Below are 18,695 nucleotides of genomic sequence, written 5' to 3'. Positions count from 1 at the left end.
GGGATCTGAATTCCAGACACCATCACGGGGGAGAACTAAGTAAGTGACATTTACTTCTCTTCTCCCTAATTTTCCTGGACTCTTAACAGTTCAAGCCAATCAGTAGCCACCTTTGTATGCCCCTAGACTTTTCTCTTACACTGGTCTGAAGACCTTACTTAACCTCTCATAAAAACTTGCTCTTCTCTGTAGGAGCTTATTTCTAATGTCTGGGATTACAACTGAAATCACTCCCAGGTGTTAAAGCAGTGCTTCTCAGACACTAGGCATTTGAGAACCATCTCCAGGATTTTTGCTACCATTGAAGACTGCCTGCCTTTTTATTTAAATAATATTTTCCTTTAAAATTTTTTTATTAATTTTGTGTTGGGATATAGCTGATTGACAATGCTGTGATAGTTTTAGGTGAACAGCAAAGAGACTCAGCCATAGATATACATGTATCCATTCTCCCCCATAATTTTTGTTAAATGATTCACTAAAACTTCAATAAAGTTGTTTTAAAAGGTGACTTTCTATCACAACTATAAATGCTGTTACTTCTTATAAAAAGAAAGAACGTTAAAAATAAGCATAATAAAATCTAAAAACATTGTTAAATGCTAGCTATGCACTGTGGCCAGTCCAAAGGTCTGCTTTTTCTTTGTGTTTAAAGGAAAATTGCTAAGTGTTAGAGATAGGCTTCCCTCTGGTAGCTTGGTTGGTAAAGAATCTGCCTGCAGTGCAGGAGACCCAGGTTTGATCCCTGGGTTGGGAAGATTCCCTGAGAAGGAAATGGCAAACCACTCCAGTATTCTTGCCTGGAGAATTCCATGGACAGAGGAGCCTGGTGGGCTGCAGTCCATGGGATTACAAGAGTCGGACTGACTTAGTGACTGAACCACTACCACAGGGACAGGCCAGCACCGTCTTTTTCCTTGATGGACTTGGAAGGATTAGAATGGGGACTTTTTTACTATGTGGTTCACTGTTATGTAACGCCATGTCAGTGCACCATCCAAAGTCATGCCCTATAACATTTGAATTCCACCCTTTAGGAAAGAGTTAAAGTCTTTCTTTCCTGTTCCAGAAAGGTTTAGTTATGCGTCTTTATGTATTTATGCCATCTGAACTGAACAACATGTAAAGCTATTATCACCCTGGAATTACCGGCACTGCTTGTGATGCTGACATTTTGGCCTTCCAGCTGATATTGAAGGAACGTGGCATTCAGTGTGGTAATGCCCCGTTTTTTGTGAGGGCCAGAAATACATCTATTTGAAGGCAGCATAGGATGGCAGCTAAGAATGACGCAGGGCTGAACAAAGGGGAATTTGTCCTTTTTGAAAGAATTGGAAGAATCTGTGAGCTGGTTCACTGGGTTCTTCCAAGTGATGATGCATACACAGCATGGCGGCTGGAAACTCGGCTCCTGCGTCATTGCTCATGAGTCCTGGGTCTCAGAGAGTGGCGCCTGTGTGAGCTCACGAGCCTTTGTCAGTCTCATGAGGGAACAATGCGTCCCATGATTGCGAGTGAGCAGAGAAAGGGTGGAGGGTGTTGTGCAGTGCAGCTCTCTAAGTGGGAGAGTTAGTGTCAGAAAAAGGCTGTTTCATTCTTTTTAAAAAATGTTATTGAAGTATAATTGATTTACAATGTGTTAATTTCTGCTATCCAGCAAAGTGATTCAGTTATATATATGTATGTGTATGTATATACACACTTTTTTTCATCTTCTTTTCCATCATGGTGTATTACAGGATACTGGATATAGTTCACTGTGCTACACAGTAGGACCTTGTTGTTTATCCATTCTATATACAATAGTTTACATCTGCCAATCCCAAACTCCCAATCTTGCCCTCCCCACCCCGTGGCAACCACAAAGCTGTTCTCTATGTCCATGAGTCTCTTTCTTTTTCGTAGATCTGTTCATTTGCATTGTATTTTAGGTTCCACATGTAAGTGATAGCATACGGTATTTGTCCAAAAAAGTCTATTTTAAGTGATTCTACTTCAGAAATACCAGTGGATGCTCAAACTATTGGGGTGACATTTTAATGAGAGATTGGATCTTAAGGTCGACCCAAAATATCTCCCTCACGTGCTACAACAGGGATGAACCTAGAAAATACTACCAAATGAAAGAAGCCAGACACAAAAGGACAAATCTTGTGTCATTTCATTTTTTATGAAATATCCAGAATCAGCAAATCCATAGACAGAAAGCAGATTAATGGTTGCTGGGGGCTGAGTGAAGGGAGGAATGGGGAGTGTCTCCTTAATGGGTACAAGGTTTCCTTTCAAGGAGAGGAAGTGTTCTGGAACTAGACAGTGGTGATGGATGTACAACCTTGTGGATGTACTAAATGTCATTAGTAGTACATTTTAAAATGATGTGCATTTTATCACAGTTTAAAAAATACCTCCCCAGAAGTTACTTTTTAATTACAAAGGAAAAGTGCACAATGTTGAAATCTGGTGACCCTGAACCCCTTAATCAAAGTTAGCATCACCAGTAATGGACAGTCTGACATCCTATGCCTCCTGGTGGAACACACCTAGGTCACAAGAGTGTGTAATATTCTAAAAGAACATACCCTGAATCTAATCATTAGGAAGCATTTAAAAATGGAGACTTTCATGTACTGATGAACCTATTTGCAGGGAAGTAATGGAGACACAGACGTAAAGAACAGGCTTATGGACATGAGCGGTGGGTGCAGGGGAAGGAGTGGGTGGCGTATGGAGAAAGTAACATGGAAACATGTATGTTACCCTATGTAAAGTAGATAGCCAATAGGAATTTGCTGTGTGACTCAGGAAACTCAAACCGGGGCTCTGTAACCACCTAGAGGGGTGGGATGGGGAGGGAGGTGGGAGGGAGGTCCTAGAGGGAGGGGACATAGGTATCAGTTCATTCAGTTCAGTTGCTCAGTTGTATCCGACTCTGCGACCCCGTGGACTGCAGCACGCCAGGATTTCCTGTCCATCACCAATTCCCGGAGCTTACTCAAACTCACGTCCATTGAATTGGTGATGCCATCCAATCATCTCGTCCTCTGTCATCCCCTTCTCCTCCCGCCTTCAGTCTTTCCCAGCATCAGAGTCTTTTCCAATGAGTCAGTTCTTCCCATCAGGTGGCTGAAGTATTGGAGTTTCAGTTTCAGCATCAGTCCTTCCAATGAATATTCAGGACTGATTTCCTTCAGGATGGACTGGTTGGATCTCCTTGCAGTCCAAGGGACTCTCAAGAGTCTTCTCCAACACCACAGGTCAAAAGCATCAGTTCTTCGGTGCTCAGCTTTCTTTATAGTCCAACTCTCACACCCATACATGACTCCTGGAAAAACCATAGCTTTGACTAGATGGACCTTTGTCAGCAGAGTAATGTCTCTGCTTTTTAATATGCTGTCTAGTTTGGTCATAGCTTTTCTTCCAAGGAGCAAGCATCTTTTAATTTCATGGCTGCAGTCACCATCTGCAGTGATTTTGGAGCCCTAGAAAATCAAGTCTGTCACTATTTCCATGGATTCCCCATCTATTTGCCATGAAATGCTATGACTGATTCATGTTGATGTTTAGCAGAAACCAGCACAATATTTTAGAGCAATTATCCTTCAGTTAAAAATAAATAAATTTAATTATAGTAAATAAATATGCTGCAAGGATATATTATACAGCACAGGGAATACAGCCAGTATTTTGTAATAACTTTAAATGGACTATAATCTCTAAAAATATCATATCACTGTGTTGCATACTTGAAACTCAAATAATATTGTGAATCAACTGTACTTCAATTTTAAAAGGAAATATATTTAAATTCTTGTTTAAGTTTCAATGTATTCTATGCCTCTAGAAAAAAAGAAAAAAGGAGACTTTCTACAAAATAAATGATCAGTACTCTAATTAATCAGTGCTAGGAAGGCCAAGAAAGGCTGCTACTGCTGCTGCTGCTAAGTCGCATCAGTCGTGTCTGACTCTGTGCAACCCCATAGACGGCAGCCCACCAGGCTCCGCATCCCTGGGATTCTCCAGGCAAGAACACTGGAGTGGGTTGCCATTTCCTTCTCCAGTGCATGAAAGTGAAAAGTGAAAGTGAAGTTGCTCAGTCATGTCCAACTCTTCACAACCCCATGGACTATAGCCTACCAGGCTCCTCCATCCATGGGATTTTCCAGGCAAGAGTACTGGAGTGGATTGCCATTGCCTTCTCCCAAGAAAGGCTGAGGAACCATAAAGAGATAAGACAACAAAATGCAACGAATTATCTTGGATTTGCCCTGGACCAAAAAAATAGCTAAGTCCATTACTGAGATTATTGGAGAAATTTGAATATGGACTGTAGATGAGATAAAAGTACTATATAATGTAAAGTTGGGGGGATTATCATGCTGTGTTATGTACAGTGATGGCCTTGTTTTTTCAGAGAGGCGCACTGAAATATTTAGACATAAAGTATGGCATAGACGGAGTGAGTGAGTGGGAGTCGGTCAGTCGTGTCCGACACTTTGCGACCCCGTGGACTGCAGCCCGCCAGGCTCCTCTTTGTCCATGGGATTCCCAGACAAGAATACTGAAGTGGGTTGCATTTCCTTCTCCAGGGGATCTTCCCAATGTAGGGATCGAACACAGGTCACAGGTCTCCTGCATTGCAGGCAGATTCTTTACCATCTGAGCCACCAGGGAAGCCTGCTATTAAGAGATGTTTCTAAGTGTAAAGACAGGTCCACTTAAAAAGTATCAGCAGATACATGCTTGGCTTTATCTTATAATCTATAGACAATACGTCAGAGTATGTAATGAAGCCGTACATCTTTTCCAAAGTAATACACAAGACAGAAGTAGCAATAAATTTATAAATGACAGTCATCAATCAGATGAAATAATTTAGATGAAACTTATCTCTCTCAAAGAGATGGCATAGGCAACCTACTCTCAAATGGTTCAGAACACAGTGTGTGGGGGGATGGGGTATTTGGAGGGAGAGAAAGAGAGGGTTAAAAAAATAAAATCAACCCACTGAAAACTGGTGCTATAATATCATAAAATAGTGAAAACAAGGTCTGATTTGGACTGTGTTTTTCAAAGTGAAACTAAAAACTAATTTTATGTTCTACAAAATTTTAGTAATGATAACTGGTCACAAATGATTGGAGTGAAAGAAGAATGAATCATGTATTGATTTGGAGGGTTGGTAGCATTCACTCGTTCACCTGGATTAGTTGATGTGACATTTTTACTTGACATTTTCATTTTGTTTGACCAACATGATGGTCTGTTTTTTTACAAATTTTCAAAGACTTCATCAGTTTTCCCAAGTGTTACTTTTTGTCCTTTGATATTCAAAGCATTCTTTTGAATACTTAATTTCTTTGCTTTCTTCTTTGGATCTTTTCGATACAAAGATGTGTGCCCAGAAACAAGCTTGCTGGATCACATGGCAACTCTAGCTTTTTAAGGAACCTCCATACTGTTTCCCATAGTGACTGCACCAACTTCCTTTGGGATTAATTTTATAAATAGGTCTTTAGGAAATATTTTCCTAGTTGATCACTTTTGCTTTGTTATGCTGCAAGGCAGCAGGGACTGTGATAATGCTACTCATACAGTGAGCTTACTCTAGTGCTCTGAAGTCCCCACGGCATTGCTTGGTTGGGTGGGGGATCTGAAACAGTATTTTAGCACACTCAGAGAGGCTCCTTCCTGCCCTGGTGCCCACGGTGTGCTGCTTTGAAGACTGCAGTGCTCTTCTGAATTAGCGATTGTAATTGATCCTCACTCTGCCTCCTCCGCGAGGAATATCTGGCCTCTGGATGCAAAAGAGAGCAGCTCCTCATGCCAGACTTTGTCCAGTGAAGTCTCCAGGCAAAGGAAAGATGGGAAGCACTGTTTAAGCTTTTCTAAAATCCCATGAAAGTTTAATTTTTCACTTTCCTAGTGCTTTATCACTGACAAATTTGAATTTCCTTCACCCTGTTTAGCACATCTCCTCTGGGCTTTAAACGCTGCTCTGCGCCCCACGGTGCCCCCTGAAAATGTTGGTGCTTCTGGCCTTCATCATCATCTTCCACATCACGTCCGCAGCCTTGCTGTTCGTCGCCACCATTGACAATGTAAGTTCCCTTTCCTTCTGACCTTCCCAGAACCCCTGGGTCCTAGAGTCAATAGAAGCAGGGTTGAGAACTCCCACAAGGTGATTATAATTTGGGGTTATCCTGCCTACCAAGGGTTTCCCTGGTGGCTCAGCTGGTAAAGAATCCACCTGCAATATGGGACATGTGGGTTTGATCCCTGGGTTGGGAAGATCCCCCGGAGAAGGGAAAGGCTACCCACTCCAGTATTCTGGCCTGGAGAATTCCATGGACTATAAAAATCAGCCATGACTGAGTGACTTTTCACTTCACACCCTACCAAGGCACACCTATCTCCTCAGCCCCAGGCCTAGGACTCTTGACTGAAGTGTGGGAGTTTGAAGCGTCCCATATATAAGTCTGGATGGGCAGGGACCCTGGTCCACTCATCCCTGAGTCCCCCTCATATGCCTTAGCTGTAGGAAGCCCTTTGTAGATGTGGCTTAAATTCAGCTCTCCTCAGGTCATTTCCTCAACTTTAGTACTGTTGTCATTTTGGGACACCAAAAAGATCAAACCAGTCAATCCTAAATGAAATCAACCCTGAATATTCATTGGAAGGGCTGATGCTGAAGCTGAAACCTCAACACTTTGTCCACCTGATGCAAAGAGCCGACTCACTGGAAAAGACCCTGTTGCTGGGAAAGATTGAAGGCAAAAGAAGAAGGGGGAGGTAGAGGATGAAATGGTTAGACAACATCACCAACCCAATGGACATGATTTTGAGGATGCTCCGGGAGACAGCGAAGGGCAGGAGAGCCTGGCGTGCATGCTGCAGTCCAAGGGGTTGAAAAGAGTTGGACATGACTTAGTGACTGAACAACTTTCTTTGTTGTGGGTGCTTTGCACATCATAGGGTGTTTAGCAGCATCCCTGGTCTCCAGAAGCACTCCTGCTCCTAGTTGTGACACCCCAAAATATCTTCAGACATTGCCAAATGTCCCCTGGGAGGCAAAATCACCCTTGCTTGAGGACCATTGCCCTAGATCCCTCAGGTGACCCATCCCAGGTAACCTTTGCCCCTGTTGCCTCTGACATCTCCTTAACCAACAGGATTCTTGTTGCAAGCCCACCTGACCATGCCTTTCCCAGCAGAGTGGAACACTCCCCACTCTGACCACGTACCGATGAAAGATTAAAAATGGCATAGATTTACATCCCCCCGGCAGAAAAATGAAGCTTTTAACCAGATGTTCCCTATGGCCCACATCCTGATCCAAAGGCCTGGCTTCAGTCCTGACAGCTTCAGACTGTGGACAAATTTAGAGTCAGAAACTCTGCTCAGGAAGCCAGAAAGGGCACTGTACAAGTGGCCTCCAGGTCATTCTGCATATAATCATATAATTGACTCCTGTCAGTTAATCATCAAAATAATAATAGCAACATGGACCAGGATAAGACCTGTCACTTAGAGGCTGCATACTCTGGAGCTCCTACGCTCGGCCCTTTGATCATCTCATGTGATCATCACCTCAAGTCTACGAGATCCGTCCTCTCCCAGCACTATTTTATGATGAGGGACCTGGGCCTTAGGGCAGTTAAGGTGCCTGTTGGAATTTACAGGTCAGGAAGTGGCGGAGCTGGGATTTGAAGCACTCCAGAGGCCTCTGGTTCTAGATGCCCTGAGGGAGATGAATGATTGGGTTTGGGTTGGGGCTCCTGGGGTTCTAGAAGAGCTGTCATGAGTGGCCAGGGCAGGGACCACCTTGTTGAAGCCTTGGAAACCTACCATTATCCAAAAGGCCCACTCTATGTGAACCAAATGGTTTTGAACATGCTTTTATTTATTTATTTTTTTCATTTATTTTTATTAGTTGGAGGCTAATTACTTTACAGTATTGTAGTGGTTTTTGTCATACATGACATGAATCAGCCATGGATTTACATGTATTCCCCATCCCGATCCCCCCTCCCACCTCTGTCTCCACCCGATTCCTCTGGGTCTTCCCAGTGCACCAGGCCCGAGCACTTGTCTCATGCATCCAGCCTGGGCTGGTGCTCTGTTTCACCCTAGATATTATACGTGTCTCTATGCTGTTCTCTCGAAACATCCCACCCTCGCCTTCTCCCACAGAGTCCAAAAGTCTGTTCTGTACATCTGTGTCTCCTTTTCTGTTTTGCATATAGGGTTATCATTACCATCTTTCTAAATTCCATATATATGCGTTAGTATACTGTATTGGTCTTTATCTTTCTGGCTTACTTCACTGTGTATAATGGGCTCCAGTTTCATCCATCTCATTAGAACTGATTCAAATGAATTCTTTTTAATGGCTGAGTAATATTCCATGGTGTATATGTACCACAGCTTCCTTATCCATTCGTCTGCTGATGGGCATCTAGGTTGCTTCCATGTCCTGGCTATTATAAACAGTGCTGCGATGAACATTGGGGTGCACGTGTCTCTTTCAGATCTGGTTTCCTCGGTGTGTATGCCCAGGAGTGGGATTGCTGGGTCATATGGCAGTTCTAATTCCAGTTTTTTTAAGAAATCTCCACACTGTTCTCCATAGCGGCTGTACTAGTTTGCATTCCCACCAACAGTTGAACATGCTTTTAGACTCTTTTTCTGTTTCTTGTATCTAGCCCTTGGGATCCTGAAAAGGTCCCAGACAGAGTGAAAGGGATACACGAACGTTAGGGGCAGAAAAGCCATCAGCCACAGCACCAGCTTTTCCTATGGGTGTTTCTGTTACCATGGGCCTTACTGAGAAGACACAGGTGGGCATTTTTACCAGTCGATGAATCACTCGATCTTTATTATGTGTTAGAAATTACACTTGGCAGTGTTAGAGGGGCCCGTAGTGAGAGCTCAATGGCCGACCATGGCTTGGGTGATTGGTGGTGGGTTGGGGAGATTCCAGTCTTCGGGTGGATGGAAAGCAGAAGGAAGGTCATGCATGTGTGCTAAGTTGCTTTGGTCATGTCTGACTCTGCGACCCCATGGATTGTAGCCTGCCAGGCTCCTCTGTCCATGGGGATTCTCTAGGCAAGAATACCAGAGTGGTTTGCCATGCCCTCCTCCAGGGGATCTTCCCGACCCAGGGATCGAACCCACATCCCTTATGTCTCCTGCATTGGCAGGTCGATTCTTTACCACTAGTGCCACCTGGGAAACCCAGAAGAAAGGTCATCTGGGCGCAAAGAGGAACAGGAACACAGAGAGACACAGAAGCACTCGGACCGAAGGCAGGAGAATCTTAACAGGCTTCCCCCCGAGATATTATCCTTTCTGTCCTCCCCTCCAGCTTCGCCCCTGCAGTTCCGGGGGAATTCACCACCATCTGCTCTTATCGTCACCAGCTGAGCCTCGCCTCCTCACCCAAGTCCTGGGAGAGCCTGGACCTTCCCTGTCAGCACCCCAGCAGCATGGACATCACCTGGGAGCCTGTTAGAAACAGACACTCCCACCCCAAACCTCTTTTTCTCTTAATTTTTAAATTTAATTTAGTTTTAACAATTTTTTAACATTTACTTTTTTGGCCACGTGCATGCATGTTCAGTCACTTCAGTCACGTCTGACTCTTTGCAACCCCACAGACTGTAGCCTGCCAGGTCCCTCTGTCCATGGAACGTCCCAGGCAAGAATACTAGAGTGGATAGACATTTCCTTCTCCAGGGGATCTTCCTGACTCAGGGATCGAACCTGTGTTTCCTGCATTCTTTACCTGGATTCTTTACCACTGAGCCACCAGGGAAGCCCTAGAGACCTTTGTTTTCATAATGAACAAACACCCTTTCCCTGTGTTTTCCTGTCGTGTTCCAGGCCTGGTGGGTAGGAGAGGAGTTTTTTGCAGACATCTGGAGAGTGTGTGTCAACAATACGAACTGTACGGAACTCAATGATGCTGTTGAAGGTGAGTGTGAAGCTGATGGGAGAGCACTGAGTGAAAAAAGACCCCTCGGGAGAAGGGCTTCCTGTGGTCTGACCCCTCACCCCTCCTTCGGTCTCAGCCTGTGCAGAGGGGCCTGGCTGCTGCCCAGGGCAGGGGGAGCAGGCTCATCATAAGCTGAGGACAGGAAGCAGGGGGGAAGCCAGAGGCTGGAGGGCACCAACTTCAGTACACTGGGCCCCACCCTTCTCTTCTCTCTTGACCGAGCAGAGCTTCCCTCCCTCACCCCTTCTCAGCTCCAGCCCTCATCTAGAATCTTCTCCCTACTCCTCTAAATAGCTCAGAGACATCTGTGTCACTTCCCCGCATCTCAGCAGCCTGATGGGCAGAAACTCAAGAGCTGGCTCCTTTAAGAGGTGTGTGACCTTCCCTGGGGCAGGTCACCTGAGCGCTGCCCGGACTCTCAATAACGTCGGCTGTCAATGCAGGTGACAGCAGCACGTCTGCTGCGCTGCCTCGGAACATGAGCTACAGTAGAAAGATAATGAAGTGAAAGCTGCTCAGTCGTGTCCGGCCCTTTGCAACCCATGGACTGCAGCCCACCAGGCTCCTCTGTCCATGGGATTCTCCAGGCAAGGATACTGAAGCAGGTAGCCATTCCCGTCTCCAGCGGATCTTCCTAGCCCAGGGATCAAACCTGGGTTTCCTGCCTTGCATGCGGATTCTTTACCAACTGAGCCAGCAGGGAAGCCTCAGAAAAATAAAGGGTTTTATAAATACCGAAAATCGCATCTAAAAACATGTCAAGCCCTCTCCTTCACTGTGGAGTGAATGGTTCAGTTTTCTGTTGCAGAACTGACAAAAGAGACAGTTTGGCTGATAAAACACTGGACAGCCAGTTAAATTTGATATCTCAGATAAACAATGAAAAATTTAGTATAATTTAGTACCGAATGTTACATGGGACACACACTAAAATAAATTGTCCTGATATTCAGACTTAACGAGCATCCTGCTTTTATGTTTATTTTTTTCCTAGAATCCCATTTAGGGACAAAGGGACCTTGCTCACTGGGGCGTAAAGTCTTACCATTCCATCAACAACAATGGCAATATTCATAATAAAAGCAAAACTACCAAAAGGAGGCATCATTTACTGAAGATTTACTGGGAGGTGCTGGGCTAAGTCCTTCACATAAGTGGTCTCCTGGCCCTGTTTCAAGATGGGGAAACTGAGGCACACAGCAGAAACCCAAGGTCACAACGTCAGGAGTGAGTGATGGAGTTAGGATTCCAGTCTAGCCATGACCAGCTTAGAAGCCTGCCTTCTAAGCCACATGACGCCATCCACGCTGCCTCCCCTCTGGGTCTGTTTCTCTGCCATTCTAAGACATGACCCTGGAAACAGCCACTTTTCCCTGTTGGAGCCTCATCGTTGCCAGGGTGTGTGGTCAGCTGGCAACACTGGTGGTGCTCTGAAGCAACGTTTCCAAGCTTCTGTCATTTGCGTACTGCTTCCCCATGTGCGGTTATTACCTTTTATTTTTTTAATTAAGAATTTTTTTTTTGACCACGCAGCATAGCTTGTGGGATCTTAGTTCCCCAAGCAGGGATCAAACCCAGGCCACCTGCAGTGGAAATGCGGAGTCCTAACCGCTGGACCACCAGGGAATTCCCTTAATTTTCTTTAGAATAACAGGTTGTCAAACCACCAGCCAGATTCAGTTCAATAAGCTAAGAGTGGTTTTTTATATTTTTAATACATTGTTAAAAACCAAAACAAGAAAAAAGCCAAATAAAACAAGACAATGAACAAGGGACTGTATAGCCACAAAGCCTGAAATATTTACTGTCTAGCCTTTATAGAAAAAGCATCCTGACACCTGCTTTAAAACAGTTCATTTTTTTCTACATGTGCATGCATGCTTAGTTGTGTCTGACTCTTTGCAACCCCAAGGACTGTAGCCCACCAGGCTCCTCTGTCTATGGGATTCTCCAAGCAAGAATACTGGAGTGGGTTGCCATTTTTTTTTCTCCAGGGGATCTTCCCGATGCAGGAATCAAACCCACATCTCCTGCCTTGACAGGTTCTTTACCACTGAGCCACTGGGAAGCCCAAAGAGTGGATTAAGTACTTAAAAATCATGCTTCCCTTCAGTCAGTTTTCAGCAAAACTGAAGGAAAAAAAAAGATCTGTCCTTAAGTTTTCCTTTGCCGCTTTGGGCACTGTGCCCCTCACCAGCTGCATCCTGGTGGTAACAGCCAGCCCTTATACAGGACTCCCTTTCTGCCAGCACTGCCTGGAATCCTTGGCATCCCTGCTGGCTCAGTGGTAAAGAACCCACCTGCCAGTGCAGGAGATGTGGGTTTGATCCCTGGATCAGGAAGATCCCCTGGAGAAAAAAACAATGGCAATCCACTCCAGTATTCTCGCTTGGAGAATCCCAGGGACAGAGGGCTACAGTCCATGGGGTTACAAAGAGTCAGACACAACTGAACACACACGAGCATGCACTCACTGCCTGGAATCCTCACATAGCTGCGAGCATTCCACCTTCCCCTGCTGATGGAGTGGAGCTCTTACTCTCCCCATGTTACAGGTGAGGAAACTGAGACCCACACAGGCGACTCCAGTGCATGCACGTGACCTCTTCACAGCCTCAGCTGTGTCTTTCCTACATGCAGTGCCCTCCACCCGAGACCAGCTCCTTTGTCCCCTAAAACTTCCCGGTGCCAAGCCCCAAACTTTCATGCCCTGATCACTAAGGCTAATCTGAAAAGACCCTCACTTTTCCTTTTCCTGAATAACAATCACAAGGCTCATACTCATATTTAGAGGGTATTTTGTATCGACAGGGCACTTTCAGAAGGTCCCTCAGCCCCATGAGCCCCATATGTCTAAGAATCTCTTTGGAGGTCTTTATAAGGTGCAGGACCCCCAATCCCCACCCAACCCACCCCATTCCAACCTCTTGATCCAGAATCTTTCAGGATCTGAGAGTTTGTACTTAAAAAAAACCGACATTGAGCCAGGCATCTGGGGGCAATACCCAGACCAGGAGGACTGCAGAGTGGGTGGTCCTCACACCATTTTCCAGATAAGGACATTGGGGCTCATCTGGTGAAGTGGACAGAGTGGGTGTCGGGATGACCACTGGCTGCACGTGTGCTCATTCTGTGCCAATGGAAGCCTCGTGACCTCTTGGCTCCCACCATCCCTGCTCTGGAGCTGTTGCCGTGCTCCCCAGGGGCCCAGGTGGTCTGTGGTCCTTAGTCGCGTACTCTTGCCCCTTCCCCCACAGACTTCTCCACGGTGCAGGCGGTCCAGGCCACCATGATCCTGTCCACCATCCTCTGCTGCATCGCCTTTCTGATCTTCGTGCTCCAACTCTTCCGCCTTAAGCAGGGCGAGAGGTTTGTTTTAACCTCCATCATCCAGCTCATGGCTTGTAAGTGAAATGACGGGCTTCCCAGAATAAACACTCCCTTCCCAGCCAACCATGAGTATTCTGGTGGGAGGAGCATGGCAGGTGAGGAATTGGAAAGGAGGGGTCAGCAGCTGGGATTTTTGTGCACTTCAGAGTTTGGATTTAGTTAGAGGGTCAGGAAAGGCATCCTAAAAATGTGAAGCCTGAGCTAGGATCTGTAGGGTAAGTAGGAGTTGCTGTCTTGGTAGCGAGGAGAGAGGCATAGCTCTCCCCCCAAGGAAAATCTGGGTACTTAGCCTCATTGTACCACTAATATCTGTGAACGCTGATGGTTCAGTAGGGATGTTTTCAGCTGTGATTAAGAGAGAAATCCAATTAGCAAAGACTTCAGACACAAAACTTTTACTTTTTTAATATAACAAATAGCTTGAAGGTGGAAGGTGCCGGAGTTGGTTTGGCAGCTCAGCAGCAGCATCAGGAACCCTCCATTCTTTCCATCCTTCCATGCCATCACCTTCAGAGTGTCAGTGATGACTTCCTCATGGCCCCAAAAGGGCTGCTGCAGCTCTTGACATTCATCCTGACCTAAGAGTTTCTAAAGCAGTAAGCAAGGGAAAATACAGCATCAAAAAATGCTTTCTCCTCTCTCGTCTCCCTCTTTTCAGGGTGTAATAACTTTTACTGTAGAATTTTCTGTGACCAGAACTGGAACATATAAAACCATAAACTATATCAAGTAAACAGGACAGGATGAGTAGTTGCAATAGAGACCGTATGTGTCCTGCAAAGCAAACTACTTCCTGCCTGGCTGACCCATGGCCTGGAGCAGTTATGACCCCCTGGGTTGGGTAGCTGGCTGTCTAAACAACACTGGATTCAGCCAGCAAGAAAGGGCAGCTGAATGGCTACAGGGCAATATTCTGCCACAAAATGCTAGTTGTAATCTTTCCAAGAGACTAAAATAAATGCCTACTAATAATAAAACCTGAAGTTTGTCTTCAGCTCTGACCACAGTCCTCTCGGGTCCCCGGTGCACACTGTGGTCTGTGATTTATTTGGGCCCTGGCTTTCTTCCAACAGGCCTGTGTGTCATGATCGCAGCTTCCATTTACACAGACCGGCGCAAAGACATTCACGAGCACAACAGAGAACTGTATGCCCAGACGTCGGGCGGCAGCTTCGGCTACTCCTTCATCCTGGCCTGGGTGGCCTTTGCGTTCACCTTCATCAGCGGCCTCATGTATCTGATACTGAGGAAGCGCAAGTAGAGCCCAGGAGCTGGGTGGCTTTCGCCGCGGTTCAGAATCCACGTTCAGATAACCGTTTTGTATATAATCAGTTTTTTTGTGTGTGTGGTTTTTCTAGCAAACACATTGTTTCCTTTAAAAGCCAAAGGAGGAGTTTTTACATTCTTGAGATCAGAGACTAGACTATGAAGGCTGGAATTCAGACCTCCCGCCCATCCGAAAGCCTCAACACGACAAAGCCAAAAATCTTGGCAATGCTCAAATCCAAAAGTGTTCAGCAGGATCTTTCTTAACCACGGGGATGTAATGGGATGGACAAGAGGCCGAGAAAGCCAGGTCTTGGGGGCATCTTCCCCTAGGTTTGGGCCACACTGAGCCCCTCTCCGTCACCTCAGCTTCACTGTACTAAATCCGTGTGTTTAGTGGTGGAAGGTGGGGAGCGGGGTCCGTGTACGGGAGAAAACCTCCTTGGATGCCTAGCCAAGTTCCACATGAGAGACGGGTATAAACCCCCCGGTGTTCTGTCTACATCCAGACCAGAGCCCCAACCCTCCTGTCATGGACTAGCTTCAGAAAGTGCCACCCACGTTTGCTGACAGTGTACCTGCTTGCCTTCAGGAAGGTGAGCTTTAATCTGGGGGTCTGATTTAGGCGCACACGTGATCCCCTGGGCACCTTGTAAAATGCAGGCTCTCCGGGTCCCTCCCTAGACCTACAGAATCAGAGTCTTCGGGGATGGGGCCTGGGAACCTGCATTTGTAACAAGCTTCTTGGTGATGCTCAGGTGCCTTAAAATTGAGGACCGTGGCTGTCCCAGGGCCAGGTGAGCAGAACCGCCTCGTACATGTTAAAGATCTCATCGTGTGGAGATGGGGAGGTGGGTCTAGACTGCACTGAAAGCCCAAACCTTGGCCTCCAGCAGTGGCTCATTCTTCACTGCCCCTTCCACAGCTGCTCACATCTGGACCACCCAAAGTCCAGTCCCAGGGCTTGCATCCTGACAGCCAAACACCCTGGAGTGGGGTGCGGGGAGGATACAGCTTCCTCCCTACCCTAACTCAGAAGGCCTCTCCCTTCTCCTCCTGCTCTGCCTTCTAAGGCTGCCTGACCCCTACGACGCCTCACTTCTGGAGTCACAGAGGACTGTTCGCCATTCATTCATCCGTCCACATAAGTGATGGAGTGTTTGTGCCAGGCACAGGGGAAACCGTGTCCAGACAGCCTGTCTCCTCGTGGGGCTCATTGTCTAACGGAGGAGACAGATTAAAAACCGATTAGGGAAACGAATTACAAACAGTGGTGAAGGTTGCTGAGAACACAACCAAGGATTCAGAAGAGAGGTCCATGGAATGGGCGGGGGCCCGCACTGTGCCTGCCTGGGTTTAAAAGCTCCGGGAGGATTTAGATCAGCCTGAATATCGCTCCACTCAGCCGAGGCAGGTGGCGCGGATGGAGACCCGCAGGCCGCCTGGCAGCCAGAGAACGCTTCCTTCCCTGGAGGGGCCCAGGGTCCTGACAGAGAATGAAGCCCGGGGAGGGCCCCAGATTGCCGTGGTTCTCACACTTCAGTGGGTGCACGTGCCTTTCGTGGGACGCTGCCTGCCGGGGTCCCGGTAAGTGCAGCCGGGGACTCCGAGGCTGCACGGAGGAGTAGGGCTCTGGGAGGATCCTCAGCGCCGTGAGGTGGGGGGCAGCACGGGGACCCCAGGACGTGACTATGGGAGAAGCCCTTTGCCCCTCACTCCCTGTTCCCTCCCGTGCTGAGAGCCTGCTGCTGGGAGGTGTGCCTGGGACCCGTCTGCGCATGTCAGCACTGGTGCCGTGTAAATGACCTCCTGCTAAATGAAGCGTCAGCCCACTTCCTGTGGAGCTGGGGAAATGTCTGGTTTAAGTCATCCAGGGTCTCCATGGATACCTCTTTCATGCAGGATCAGGTTTTCTCTCCATCTACCCGTTGACTGCATTCAGTTTCAGCAGAATACTAAATGCTGTGTTCCAAGCACTGTGCAAGGCTCTGAAAACATAGGCCTATCCAGACATCCTGCCTGAGACAGGGCTCCCCTCCCTGCAGAGAGGCCACCGGCACAGTGGGGCATGGGGCCAGATGATCACTTCCTGCCTCTGGAAAACTCTCATTAGTCCTGTTTGGGGTAGGAGTGCAGGCTACACCGTTGGGCTTGGCGGGATGCTTCACACACCTTCTGGAGGAAGGTAGGTGTAAGTGCCCCCAAGCTTTCTGCTCGGGTGGCTTGTCTATAACCCCCTGACAGCCACAGTGGAAACAGGCAGAACCCCTTAGAACCAGAATTCAGAAAGCTTCATCCCCAAGCAATGAATGGATTTCCTTTTCCAAAAGGTTCTAGGAGTGGGATCTGAAATGACCCATGGATTTCCCTGGCCAGTCTCTCCACTATTCCTGTATAGCATTCAGCACCCACATCCATCTGTGATGCCAAGGTTTTGTGAAGCAACAGAGCTTCCTTTCCCCCCACGACGTGATGTGCCCTGGGGAGGTGGAAAAGCAGTGATGGCATGAGACAGTACCCAGCCTTCTTACCCACCAGTAGGTTCAGCCCTTGGTGCTCATGATCAGTTAATCAAGGACAACAACAGAGACAATGAGCTAAGACATCCAAGAGGCAAATATTAGGACCAAATGTATTACTGATGATGGCTGTATTTGAGGGAACTGTAGTTTGCATATTTTAGGACATTTTTATAAAGTACTGTAATTCATTGAGGGGCTATGAATGAAGACAGACTAACTCATTTTTGTTACTCGCATTAAAATTACTTTGGGTCTCTGTTCAAATAAGTTTGGAGAATGCTTCATTTGTTGCTCCGCGTGAATGTATATACTCATACCTGAATACAGGAAAATTGGAGACATTTTCCCCCCACCCGGCCCCACGTTCTCTGCAATGGGTTGTGTGCCTCTGCGCATCCCTAATCCACAGGATGAAGCCCTAGGATGCTCTGTATTCACTGGTGATGAAGAAACCTAACCGCCCAGGCCTGTATGTAAGCACACTAAATGCGGGAGCTTGAATAGATGCTATAGCCTCATTTAAAATCTGTCTGGATGGGAATTACTAAACTCGCTAATTTGAAAGATTACTTACAATACAGCAAGTTGGACAGTTTTGTATATTGGCGGGGTGGGGGGGGGTGCAGTGGTGATGGGGAGATGCTAGGGAAAGGTGTGGAGGTTAAGTTTGAATTTTGATTTGGGGACAAATGTGACTTTAAGAGTAGTTAGATACTTTCTACTTAATGTGCCTTTAAAGTAGTCCATTTTCTATGTTTTGTATAATCTGAAACTGTACATTGAAAAATAAAGTTTAAAACCAGATTACCCAGAGCAGTAGACTCCAGTGTTCCCAACGCTGCCAACATCTAGAGGAAGAAGCTGCCATGTTGAGTGGCAGGGTCCTAACGTGTGGCTTGTGCAGAGAGCTGGGAGGGGCTGAAAGTTGGTCATAGGAGGGTTTCTCAGTCTATCTGCTGCTTTCATGGGCCAGCTTTCTGGATGAATGACAGAGGAGCCTGCCCACACCTCAAAGGGCCCCACGCTTGGTTAATGATCGGCTAGCACCATCTTAAAATTCTTAATGATATCTGGACAAACAGCCCCACGTTTTCCTTTTACGATGGTCTCCACAAGTTATGTAGCCAGTCCTGTTCTTCAGTTTGTATTTAAAAGACTTCTGCTTTAAAGGGTTGGGTGATGATGAAAAGAAGATTATCATAAAAGCACACTCTCCCCCCGCCCCCCCAAAAAAAAAAAGAAAAATTAAAGCAGAGCTTTCACTTTTCCCTAAGGAATGCCAAAAGTAGTCAAAAGTTATACATTCATGAAATGAATCATACCCCTTGCCAGGAGGCACACACCCTGAAGTCACAACCACTCCAGGGTCACTTGGTGATGTGTTGATATCCATCAGGCCCAGTGTGGCTCCTTACGGCCCAGCAACCTGTGACTTAGAGTCGTCGTAGGCTCCCAAAGGCACCCAGTGTGGAATAGGGAGAAAGGAGCAGGAGGTCTACAATAAATGATCCGGTTTGGAAAAT

At 46.7% G+C, this 18,695-nt stretch overlaps 1 protein-coding gene across 1 annotated transcript in view; it reads left to right on the top strand.

The window, feature by feature from the left end:
* EMP2 (epithelial membrane protein 2) overlaps positions 1–17,979 on the top strand; it is a 43,847-nt gene extending 25,868 nt beyond the window's left edge. The window contains exons 2-5 of the mRNA XM_061152807.1: positions 5,967–6,098; positions 9,883–9,973; positions 13,252–13,398; positions 14,458–17,979. Coding sequence (XP_061008790.1) covers positions 6,021–6,098; positions 9,883–9,973; positions 13,252–13,398; positions 14,458–14,645 — 504 coding nt within the window. The 5' untranslated portion in view covers positions 5,967–6,020 and the 3' untranslated portion in view covers positions 14,646–17,979. The remainder of the gene's footprint in view (positions 1–5,966; positions 6,099–9,882; positions 9,974–13,251; positions 13,399–14,457) is intronic.
* The last annotated feature ends 716 nt before the right edge of the window (positions 17,980–18,695 follow it).

This window comes from Dama dama, chromosome 10, assembly GCF_033118175.1.
Source record: "Dama dama isolate Ldn47 chromosome 10, ASM3311817v1, whole genome shotgun sequence".
Classification (NCBI taxonomy): Eukaryota; Metazoa; Chordata; class Mammalia; order Artiodactyla; family Cervidae; genus Dama; species Dama dama.
Note: the sequence above shows the minus strand (reverse complement) of the source record. Positions and strands in the feature narration are given on the sequence as shown.